General features: G+C 40.0%; 1 protein-coding gene across 3 annotated transcripts in view; it reads right to left on the reverse strand.

Annotated features, from left to right (window-relative positions):
* The window catches only part of Slc35a3 (solute carrier family 35 member A3), a 42555-nt gene that overhangs the window by 8680 nt on the left and 21386 nt on the right, over nucleotides 1-12489 (reverse strand). For all 3 annotated transcript variants that reach the window (XM_076574873.1, XM_076574874.1, XM_076574872.1), the window contains exons 3-6: nucleotides 8977-9131; nucleotides 8769-8891; nucleotides 5507-5678; nucleotides 134-252 (exon numbers count right to left, since the gene is read on the reverse strand). In XM_076574873.1, coding sequence (XP_076430988.1) covers nucleotides 134-252; nucleotides 5507-5678; nucleotides 8769-8891; nucleotides 8977-9131 — 569 coding nt within the window. The remainder of the gene's footprint in view (nucleotides 1-133; nucleotides 253-5506; nucleotides 5679-8768; nucleotides 8892-8976; nucleotides 9132-12489) is intronic.

Genomic DNA, 12489 nt, shown 5'->3' on the forward strand with positions numbered 1-12489 from the left:
CCTGAATAAAGTAAATATGATGAGAACAGGAAGGACCCTGCCCCTTAAACACCAGCACACCAGTACCCAGTACTTTAATTCTCTGTACAGAAGCAATACTCAGTAGCATTAATAGACGACTTAAATGCTTTACCTGCAGAATAACGACTATCCATGTCAGTTGACTATATCCCTGAAAAAATCCATTCTTTGATACCAATTCTCCATCATAAATGTATACACCCATTAATCCAAATATACTCCCAAAGAAACCTAAGAGAAAGTAAAACATAGGTCAGAGGGCAGTTTTTCTGGAGAAATATTTTTCTGTTGACAATCCTGTCTCCTCCCCCTGCTCCAATTGGCAGGGTCCTGGTTTACACCGGAGACTAACTCAGCATGTAGCACAAGCTGGGTTGGAACTCTTGGTCCTCTTGCCTCAGACTCCCAAGTACTGGGGCTACAGGCCTACACCACCCTGCACAACTTAAATTTCTTTTTACAAAATCTTCATACTTAAAAAATATTTCACTCAGCCGGGTGGTGGTAGCACATGCCTTTAATCCCAAAACTCAGGAGGCAGAGGCAGGCAGATGTTTGTGACTTCAAGGCCAGCCTGGTTTACAGAGCTAGTTCCAGAACAGCCAGGGCCACACAGAAAACCCTGTCTCAGAAAACCAAAAGAAAAAACAAATTCACTTGATTTATATATAAGCAACAAAAGTATGCATATTACTATATGATGCCTACAAAACAAATATATAAGACTATTTTAAAAAGTAATTTAACAACCTTCAAACAGTACAATAATATTTATATTACAGGATTAGACTGCTAATTTATTCAAGTATTTATAAAATTCCTGCCTTTAGCATTCCATTGTACCTTGAATTTTCCTATTGCTATGACCACATCTTATGAGTTACATTCATAATTACATATATGAAAGCTCATATATAAGACTCAGAATTTCTTTTGTATCACAAGTTTCAATGAATGCAGGCAATGAAAACTAGTTATGAAAGAGGACATAAAGCTAAATATTTTTCTACTTCTAACTTAGTCATGGATTTTTGTTTGTTTGTTTTGTTTTGTTTTGGTAGTGGATACATACATAAAAATATACTTGAGGGGCTGGAGAGATGGCTCAGTGTTTGAGAGCACTATCTGCTCTTTCAGAAGACCTGGATCTAATTCCCAGCACCCACAGGGCAGTTCACAACTGTCTGTAACTCCAGTTCCAGGGCTTCTGACATCCTCAGAGAGATATACATGTAGGCAAAACACCAGTGAACACAAAATAAAAGTAAATTATATAGATTAAGAAATACATATATTTGATAGTAAAAGTGTAAAATCCAATGCAAAGCACCACAGCTTCTGTTCCAAATGCCTACTCTACTCCAACTGTACATAAGTTCACTGAGTTGTATAGACTTTGGCCTGATTACTTTCCATGTGTGATGTTATTTGGAACTATTTTTCAAATAATAAACTTCTTTAAAAGATATTTTTAAAGTACAATACTTGTTAACTAAAACTTCCAGCTAAAAACTGGTCAAACCCAGCATCAGATTCTGTATTTACTAATGAAGTCTCACTGATAAAGAAAATTGGCTTGGTGAAATTCACTGCTAAATTTCATTCCAGACACTGAGCTAAGATTTCCTGGAGCACTGTTGGCCTATAGGAACCTACAAGGACCACATATCTTATGGTACAGCTTTAGAAGAGGGTACAGAGGATAGTTTTTAAACAAAACCACAGCTAGGTAGAGTGTGAAGAACATGAAAAGTGCATTCGTACAAGCTCTAACCTTTTTTTTTTTTTTTTTTTTTTTTTTTTTTTGGTTTTTCGAGACAGGGTTTCTCTGCGTAGCTTTGCGCCTTTCCTGGAGCTCACTTGGTAGCCCAGGCTGGCCTTGAACTCACAGAGATCCGCCTGGCTCTGCCTCCCGAGTGCTGGGATTAAAGGCGTGCGCCACCACCGCCTGGCAAGCTCTAACCTTTTAATGTGTCTCACTGTGAGTATGAAATTAACCATGGCATGTGACTTTAAAAATATGCCCGAAGGCATATATTTTAAAATTTAATTTACAAAATTAACATCTGGCAATTACTAAAACATATATTTAGTACTTGCTGGAGCTCAAATGCCTTCTAAAACCCCCAAGTGTTAAAGAACGGTTCTCTCTCTTCCGCACTATTAAGTGTGAGGTCTTAGGTCATGGAGCAAGCCCATGGTCAGGTTGTGGGTCCCTAGTCTCATCCCCTCTCTCTATTGTTGTTTCTTGGACAATTATGAAATATATCGTTTCCTCTGCTTTGCACATCCTGATACACTGTCCTGCCTTGCCACAGACCCTAAGTCAATGGACCATCAGCTAGAAGCCCCAAATTTTAAGACAAAGCAAACTTGATCTCTTTATACACTGACCTCTCTTGGATGTTGGTTAGTGACAGAAAGCTATCTGACACACACAAGGACAGGTATTATGTCCGTATATATAAACAGACCTACTATATTCTAACAGGGTCGGACAGTCCACTGTCTAAAGGCTATTATCACATATGTATGTGACACTTGCCGTTCCAAATGCTTTATGGACACGAACATACCGCAAGCCTCTCAAGTGGATACCTGCAAGCTCATTTTTATTGATTAGAGAACTTCCCCAAGTTCACATACGGAATAGACTCAATAGTTGAATTCAGGAAGTGTGGCTCTGGATCTTCTTTTATTTCACATTTTCTATCTTCTGAAGTACAACCTTAATTATACTATCTAATCAAAACAATAATTCATTCAATCAATCTTATTTTCTGTGTTTGTTTGGTTTTTACATCTGTAACCAATGCTAAAAGTAATAGCAGTGGCATCTATGTTTTTTTCTATAGGATAAATTCTTACTCAAACAAGGAATTATTGTTTCAAAGCGCGCGCGCGTATGTGTGTGTGTGTATCTTGTAGGCATTACCAAATTGAGATCCAAGAAGGTTCTAGCAATATTTTCTCTTAGGAGGCACAGGTACGAAGATTTTTGTTTTCTTCTCACTGGCTGACACTTGTAGTCTTTCATATTGAAATATTATAGTTTCAAATTTTTATTTTATGATCCTAAATTGTTTATAACTTATAAAGATTCTTTCTAAACTCACTTTAGCTTACCATTTTTCTTTTCTTTCTTTCTTTTTTTTTTTTTTTTTTTTTTTTTTGGTTTTTCAAGACAGGGTTTCTCTGTGTAGTTTTGCTCCTTTCCTGGATCTTGCTCTGTAGCCCAGGCTGGCCTCGAACTCAGAGATCCGCCTGCCTCTGCCTCCCGAGTACTGGGATTAAAGGCGTGCACCACCATCGCCTGGCTAGCTCACCATTTATTTTCATGAGTATTGTACTATCATACCAAACCAAAGAATAAGATATCAAAAAACATCCTAGAACTATGATTTCTGACATGTCTTCCACTTTCATCACATAATTCAACAAACTTTTAGGTAACTAACAGAGATCGTGACTATTTCTTCTTTTCTTTTTGCAGATATATATGAATAGCTTACTACATACATATGGTACTTCATTCTAAATACATGAATTCTCCAATTTACTCCTCATAGAAACATATGAGGTAGGTACAAAAACTAAGAACTACATTTTATAGATGAGGAAAGTGAAGCACAAAAAGTTGAGTAACTTTTTGGTGGTCACATGGATGATAATTGATGAACTCAAGATTTGAGCAGTACACCCTGAGAACCAAGGTTTTTAACCACTCTGCTACAGATGCACTCTTTAGGAAACGGCAAATCAAACTGCTTGATATTTTCAAACCTGTGAATGTGTCTTCTGGACAAGAAGAACAATTAAATTTTGCTTTAAAATATTTACATTCAATATTTCTCATATTTACAACAATATTTCAATATGTTCTCATAAGAAAGACAGCTTTCGCCGGGCGGTGGTGGCGCACGCCTTTAATCCCAGCACTCGGGAGGCAGAGCCAGGCGGATCTCTGTGAGTTCGAGGCCAGCCTGGACTACCAAGTGAGTCCCAGGAAAGGCACAAAGCTACACAGAGAAACCCTGTCTCGAAAAACCAAAAAAAAAAAAAAAAAAAAAAAAAAAAAAAAAAAAAAAAAAAAGAAAGACAGCTTTCTACAAATTTTGTAGAAAATGTGACAAAATCAAGTTTTGGTTTTTTGTTACTGTATTTACTTGAAAACAGTTGGACTTGTGGACTTTAATCAAACTTGGAAGTGTTGACACGAAAGACTAGGCCATTAAAAAGAACAACTTACTGTGTAGGACCTAGAGAGGTCCATATGTCTGATGATCAAGAGAGACATGGTATATCTGTTAAGTTGATGTCAACTGTGGGGGGAAAAACATCTTTGGGTGTTTGGGGAAAAATGCCAAAGTCCCAAGGAAAAAGAAATACAACAGAACATTCTGATTTACAAATAAGCCACTCTTACATACACAATTTTATATGTAGCACTATCCAAGATATAAGCCAGGATAATAATTAATGTCCAAATCCTTACTCAAGAACTTAATAACAGTACTGTAAATAATTTAAGTATTTGTTCAAAGGGAATCCTACCATAAAGGAGGTTTTTTGTTAGGTTGGCTGGTTGCTTTTTTCCCTTTCTAAGCTGTTTACCATCAATCAGGAAAAGGGTACAGTAAAAAGCCAAAACATTACACTGAAATAAAACATCATGTTATGACTTTAAAAGAGATGAAAATTGCTTCATTTCCAACTCCTTCCATTTTAGGAGTAAAATGTGTAAGTTATTTGTAGCATCTTCACAAAGGAAGAGGCAATAAGGACAAACACACTAAAACTCTATAATTGAGGGCAGGAGCAAGCTACACTCTCAGATCATCAACTTACTTTTCCATACCATGAGGCAAGGCATTCATTTCAAATATAACTTTCTAAGGACAAGATCATTACCAGGTCTATGTATCAGCAGCACATTTACATTTAAGACCTAGGCACTTCAAGACTTAGGGAAATATACAAATGTGAGAACTTAAGTCGTTGCCGGTTTCTTTTTAAGACAGGGTCTCCTTATGTGGCCTGGTTGGTTTCAAACTCATGCTGACACTGCCTCAGCCTCCTGAGTGCTGGGATTAGAGGTGTGGGCTAGTCAGCTAAATACTGTAACTCCGGTTAGGATAGCAGGACCAGATATGACTGGTGTAGTTATTTAGAAATACGTATTAGAATAACACCAGTAGCACAGACACTGAGAGCAACAATTAATAAATGGGGCCTCCTGAAACTGAGAAGCTTCTGTAGGCAAAGGACACGGTAAAGAAGACAAAACGACAGGGGAGGAGCTGGTCCTGCCTCAGCTTCATGGGCCATACTTTGTTGACGCCCTGGGAGGCCTGTCCCTTTCTGAACTGAGATGAAGAGTGGATGCGGGGGTAAATAGGGCACAGGAGGAGAGGAGGGAGGGAAACTATGGTCCATATGTAAAGTAAACGGAAAAAATGCATATTAGAAAGCCTTTCAAACTTACCAAGTTGAATGTTTCTTATCCACACTGATTGTTTTGTTTCTTTTAAGATTTTCTCAAAATAAACTCCAGCAAAGCCACTTGAAAAACAGGCTGTGAGAACCGCCATGAGGCCTACAAACTGCGAGCCGGCTGAAAGTTCCTTAGAATCCAGCCCTTGAGAATCCGAAGGCCACTGAGTAAAAATAAAAAGAGCACTGAGGAGGGCAGTGACACGATTCAGGGGTAGGGACATTTGCTGCCAAGACTGACAACCACATGGTGGCTAGAGAGAACCAACAAGTTGTCCCCTGACCTCCACAAGCACACCGCGGTGCTGGCCCAGCAAACACACATACAAATGGAAGAAGTTAAGCCACATTGAGCCCAGCTCCAAGAGAAGCTGGTGGGAAGAGAAACACAACACTGCAGGAAGATACCGTCTATCAGAATGAAGGACTGTAATGTCCACGGTCCAGGCAGGGTCCCCAAATGACCTGGATACTACTGACCATGGTGTATCAACTGACAACTTTGAACTGCTGTTACCCATTGTCTGGGTGTCCCCACTGGTCCCCTTCTTCAAACTAGCCCCTGCCTATTTTCATATCATTTTTTAAATCTAGATTTATTTCTCTCTTCTTTCTCTTTCTCTTTCTCTCTTTCTCTTTCTCTTTCTCTTTCTCTTTCTCTTTCTCTTTCTCTTTCTCTTTCTCTTTCTCTTTCTCTCTCTCTCTCTCTCTCTCTCTCTCTCTCTCTCTCTCTCTCTCTCTCTCTCTCTCTGTCTCTCTCTCTCTCTCTCTCTCTCTTTTAAGGCTGGGTTTCTCAGCCAGGCAGTGGTGGCGCACGCCTTTAATCCCAGCACTCGGGAGGCAGAGCCAGGCGGATCTCTGTGAGTTCGAGGCCAGCCTGAGCTACCAAGTGAGTTGTAGGAAAGGCGAAAGCTACACAGAGAAACCCTGTCTCGAAAAACCAAAAAAAAAAAAGACTGGGTTTCTCTCTGTATCCCCTGAGTGTACTAGAACTCACTCTGTAGACAATGCTTGCCTCAAACTCAGGGATCCACTTGCCTCTGTCTCCCTATTACTGGGATTGAAGGTATACACTACCAGGCACAGCCCTTAATCTACATTTTTCAAATTCAAAATTATATTATTTGTTTGAGTCTACTCTAATTTGCTTGACATAATGATCTCCAGCTGTACATTTTTCTATAAATGATATAATTTAATTCTTTATGGATAAATAAAACTCCATTGTGTATATATACCACATTTACATTACCCATTCACACACTGATGGTCATCTACCCTGATTCCATAACTGCTGTGAACAATCTTGCAAAAAATATTAATATTTCTGAAATGTGTTCAAGCATCTACTTTGAAATGGTATAGCTGGATCATAGTATTCTTACTAACTGAGCAAGATGGCTTGGTGGAGAATCTGCTCATTATGTAAGCCCGACAACCCCGGCTCAATCTCTGTACCCTACATAAAGGTGGAAGGAGAGAACTGACTCCATAAAGTTGTCCTTTGACCTCCACATGTGCTCTGTGACATGCATGGGCGCGCACGCGCAAACGCGCGTACACACACACACACACACACACACACACACATACAATTAAAATCTTCCCATATAGATTCCCATATAGAGATGGAGGAATCTCTATACTATTTTCCAATTGGCTGCTTTCAGTTATTTTCCAACCAGAGGTGTATAAAGATTGATTTCCCCACCAGCCCCACCAACATTTGTGGTTTATTTTCCTGATAATAGCCATTCTGATTAGGGTGAAATGGAATCTCAGTGTAGTTTTGATTTACATTTCCCTAACAGCTAAAGATGCTGAACATAGCTGGGTGGTGGTGGTGCATGACTTTAATCCCAGCACTCAGGCAGAAACAGGTGGATCTCTTTGAGTTTGAGGCCAGCCTGGTCTAGAGAACAATTCCAGAACAGCCAAGGATACACAGAGAAACCCTGTCTCAAAACAAAACAACAAAATATAAAAAGATGCTGAACATTTTAGGTACATTTATTAGCTATTTGTATTTCTTCTTTTGAGAACTACCTGGTGAGTTCATTTGCCTGATTATTGGTAGTCTTGGGACTTTTGGTTGGCTGGTTGGTTGTTTTTTGAGTTCTTTATATAGCTGGATGCTAATCCTGTCTGATGAAGAACTAGCAATACCCACTCCCCCTCCACAGGTTGTCTCTTCCGTCTGTTGTTTTCCTTGTCATGCAGCCTTTACATCTCAAGCAATCATATTTGTCAGTTCTTGCTACTGTTTCCTAGTACTGGGATCTATCAAAAAGTCCATGCCATTAGCTATCTCTTAAGTGCTGTCCCTGTTTCCTTTTAGAGTCTCCAAGGGTTCAAGGTCTAGGTTAATGTCTTCAGTCCATTGGGCACTGAGCTCTGTGCTGGCTGACTGTCTTGGGCTGTGGGTGCATATGCACAGCTTTTGAGCACCATTTGCTGAAGAGGCTCTGTTCTCCAATGGATGCTCTAATCACCTTTGTCAAAAACCAAGTAACTGTAACTGCATGCATTTATTTCTGACGCCCCTGTTCTCATCCCTTAGCCTACACGTCTGTTTTTGTGCCAGTACCATGCTGTTTTTATTGCCACGGCTCTAAAGCATAATTTGAAATCAGCTACTGTGATTCCTCCAGCATTGCTTTGAGGGTGCAGTAGAGAGCAGACTGGTGCCTACCATCAGGCATTGATCTACATAGACCTGATAAAGATTAAAAAGGATTCTTAATGCACAGAAACGGAGCCGCACTCGGCTTCCTGGTCTTGCAGTCTCCCAACAGTCAGCTGCCATGAGCTAAGCAGCACAGCAGGCTGCCACAGTCTCCACCACAGGGTGCAGTACAGAGAGGCTTCTCCCAGCCACTGCCGCTGCCTGCCGGCTTGTCAGGAGAGTTACCAGAGTCTGAGACAGACTCATCTGCAAAGGAAGCTCCAGGTCATCCAGGGCTAAAAACCACAACGATGTGTGTGTTTGTGTGCTACTGAGGACCAAAGCCAGCCCCCTGCCAGTACGCTATACCACAACCCAAATGGTCAGTTCTTCACTATGAAAAATTCATTCACGTTTATTTATCTTTATCACATATTCTCAATGCAGTATTTGCTCATGGGGAGCCATAAAAAGTATCTGTCAGCATTTACTTGCTTGAACAAGTAATGGAACTATATTCTCTACACGAAGTAAGTCGGTTTTTCCAACTGTGATAGAAATGAAAGGCATACTTATCTTGAATAATTACCTGTACAAAAGCAACTCCTGCCATCAGAATCACCAGGGAGAGCCACTGGTACACACCTAATTTTTTACCAAGCATAGACACAGAAAATAACGCTGTTGTAAGTATTTTCAACTGATATGTAACCTAAAAAAGAAAAGAGCAGCATTAGAGTTTGGGGTTTTTGTTTGTTTGCTTTTTAAAAGGGCAATTAGGAATGTATCTTCGGTACCTGGTAGGTGGCCGCATCCAGGTTTGACAGTGCCACATAGAGTAGGTTATTCTGAAGAGTATATATCCCTGATGGAATAGCAAGCTTAAGTGTCTCCATGGGTTTATTCAGAATCTCATCGTGCAGTACTCGGTTCAGTGTTCTCACACTGCACTCTACAAGAAACAAAACAGGGAAATCAGTCAAAGCGTCTCTGAAGTCAGGAGCTCCTTTAGAGGCCTAGGTTTTCTCACTTTAAAAACAGAAAAAAGGCCCAGCAGTGGTGGCACACACCTTTAATCCCAGCACTCGGGAGGCAGAGCCAGACAGATCTCTGTGAGTTCGAGGCCAGCCTGGTCTACAGAGCGAGATCCAGGACCGGAACCAAAACTACACAGAGAAACCCTGTCTCGAAAAACAAAAAACAAACAAAAAACAGAAAACTGAGGACTCAAGAGACAGCTCAGCAATGAAGAGAAAAGATTGCTCTTGTAGAGAGCCAGAGTTTGATTCCCAGGACCCAATTGGATGCTCAAAGACACCTGTAACTCCAGCTTCAAGTGGAGCCGACACTCTGACCTTTGGGAGCATCTGCACTTAGGTACAGAGATAACACACACACACACACACACACACACACACACACACACACACACACACACACACACCAAAATTAAAATTTTAAAATAAATCTTTTTTTGTTTTTCGGGTTTTTTTTTGTTTGTTTTTTGTTGTTGTTATTTGAGACAAGATTACTCTGTGAAGCCCTGGCTGTCCTGAAACTTACTCTGTAGACCAGGCTGACCTCAAACTCATGGATTCACCTGCCTCTGCCTCCCAAATGCTGGGATTAAGGCATGAACCACCACACATGGCTAAACTAAATCTTTAAAAACAGGAAAATGTGCTACATTGGGATATTTTTCAGTATAAAGTATACTTTTTGATACAGATGGTTCAAATGTTTAATATTACAAAGCAGCATATTGATATCATTATCCTTATACTCCTTTGTTCTGGAAAATAACAAGATTGAGTATGTAGGGGCTGGAGAGATGGTTCAGCAGTCAAGGGCACTAGCTACTCTTACAGAGGACCAGAAATCTATTCCCAGTACCTACATTGTGGCTCACAACCAGCTGTCACTCCAGTTCCAGGGGATGCAATGCCATATTCTGATCTCTGCAGACACCAGGCACATATGTGATGCACAGACATACATGCACACAAAAACATCCGTGTGTGTGTGTGTGTGTGTGTGTGTGTGTGTGTGTGTGTGTGTGTGTGTGTAAGATACAAATTGAAAAGGAAGAAGTCAAACTTCCCCTATTTTGCAGATGATATGATAGTATACATAAGTAACCCAAAAAATTCTACCAGGGAACTCCTACAGCTGGTAAACACCTTCAGCAATGTGGTGGGATATAAGATTAACTAAAAAAAAAAAAAATCCATAGCTCTCCTATATACAAATGATAAATGGGCTGAGAAAGAAATCAGAGAAATGGACTGTAGTTGTGCACGCCTTTAATCCTAGCACTCAAGAGGTAGAGATCTCTGAGTTTGAGGCCAGCCAGCCTGGTTAGCAGAGCAAGTTCCAGAACAGCAAAGCTTAGACAATGAAGGAAACCATCAAAAACAGAAAGCTGGTGAAGATTTAAATGAACAAGGGAGTCATGTTCCAGTCCCAGCAAGCAGCAGAACTTGGCAACTTCAGCCACATGATACTGGCTTTGGGAGTCAAGGATAGAAAAAAGGATTTATAGAATCTCCCTCTGCAACCAAGGAATGCCGCTGAGGCCAGGCATATGTCATGGGTGTTTCTACGGAGGCCTAGAGAGGAAATTGTGTGAAGCTGTGAAGGAGAAGCCTGGATTGCCTTGGAGACCCCAAGATGTTAGAGATGTCAGAGCTGTGGGATACCTGCCAAGGAGAGATGCTCATAGGGAGTGGAACCAGCCCAAGGGAAAGAAGTGTGCTGTAGTCAACAAAACTGAAAGGAGCTGGAGATCTGAAGAGCATTTCAACATCAGACATGGAGATGCAGAGTTTGAAGTTTGCCCAGCTGGTTTTTGGTCTTGATTTGGTCTAAGTATTTCCTTGCCGTGCTTCCTGCTTTACATATTGGAATGGTAACATATATCCTGTGCCATTATATGTAGGAAGTATGTTATCTGTTTTTTTATTTTAATTTTATAGGGGATTACAGTTAAGAGATTGTATGAATTTCAGAAGAGACTTTGAACTTTGGACTTTTAAACATTGTTGAGACTATCGGGACATTTAAAGGTGGACAGAATGTATTTTTGCATTGTGATATGGCTACAAGCCTGTGGAGGCCAGGGAGTAGAATGTACTGCTTTGAACGAAAATGACCCCCAAAGGGAGTGGCACTATTAGGAGGTGTGGCTTTGTTGGATTGGGGCTCTTGGAGGAAGTGTATCACTATGGAGGTGGGCTTTAACATGACCTCATATATGCTCAACCCACACCCAGTGTCTCAGTGTGCTTTCTGTTGCCTGCAAGATATAGAACTCTCAGCTCCTTCTTTAGCACCATGTCTGCCTACATACCACCATGCCACCATGATGATAATGGACTAAACCTCTGAAACTGTAAGCCACCCAATTAAATGTTTTCCTGCATAAGAGTTGCCATGGTCATGGTGTCTCTTGACAGCAATAGAAAACCTAACTAAGGTAAGAATACTATAGAGAAGTGAAGATATTAGGTAGAAGATAATATATTAATGATCCTTGTGTTGACTTTATAGATGTGCTACATTCTACTCAAAAGAATGAGGTTGACCCTCAACAAGAGGTCATTTATACAAGCAATACCATATCTGTCCTAAGAACTCTCAATAAGCTTTTCTTTGTGTGAAACAATGCAGTAATCAACCCAACCTAACAAAGCGGATGGAGAACAAGAGTTACTTAGATCCTACATGAATAGATTTTTTTCCCTCTTTTCTCAGATGTAAGTTTTTTTATATCTCCCAGAAATGCAACAGTCGACAAATTCTACTTTAATAATTGCTAAACCTAATTGTTTTAGAAGATAACAAATACCACAACATAATGATGCTAACATTTCAGGAAGAGAGATGTTTACTATTATATCAAGGTTTTCCTGTATCTCCAGCAATAACTTTATGCTTACTTTGTTTTATTCTATGAACCTTCTCATACTACAGTAGGGGTGTCCCCCTTGATGAGGACATTTACTTGGCAATTACTTGTTTTGTGTGATCTCTGTGCTCTTCAAAGAAATGATGCTATATGGGGGCAAAGTCAAGCCAGATATTTTCTCATGAAAAAAGATGAGGTTGCTGTATCAAAACCTGTGGTTAAATGTGGATTGTTAATTATTCTTTGGAGCATTGCATAGATTGCACTGTGTTCAAAGGAATGGCAGATAACCAGAAATGCAAACCTCAAAAAAAAAAAAAAAAAAAAAGAAAGAAAGAAAGAAAGAAAGAAATCAGAGAAATATCACCTTTCACAATAGCCACAAAAAATATAAAATACCTTG

This window comes from Peromyscus maniculatus, chromosome 6 (genome assembly GCF_049852395.1).
Source record: "Peromyscus maniculatus bairdii isolate BWxNUB_F1_BW_parent chromosome 6, HU_Pman_BW_mat_3.1, whole genome shotgun sequence".
Lineage (NCBI taxonomy): Eukaryota > Metazoa > Chordata > Mammalia > Rodentia > Cricetidae > Peromyscus > Peromyscus maniculatus.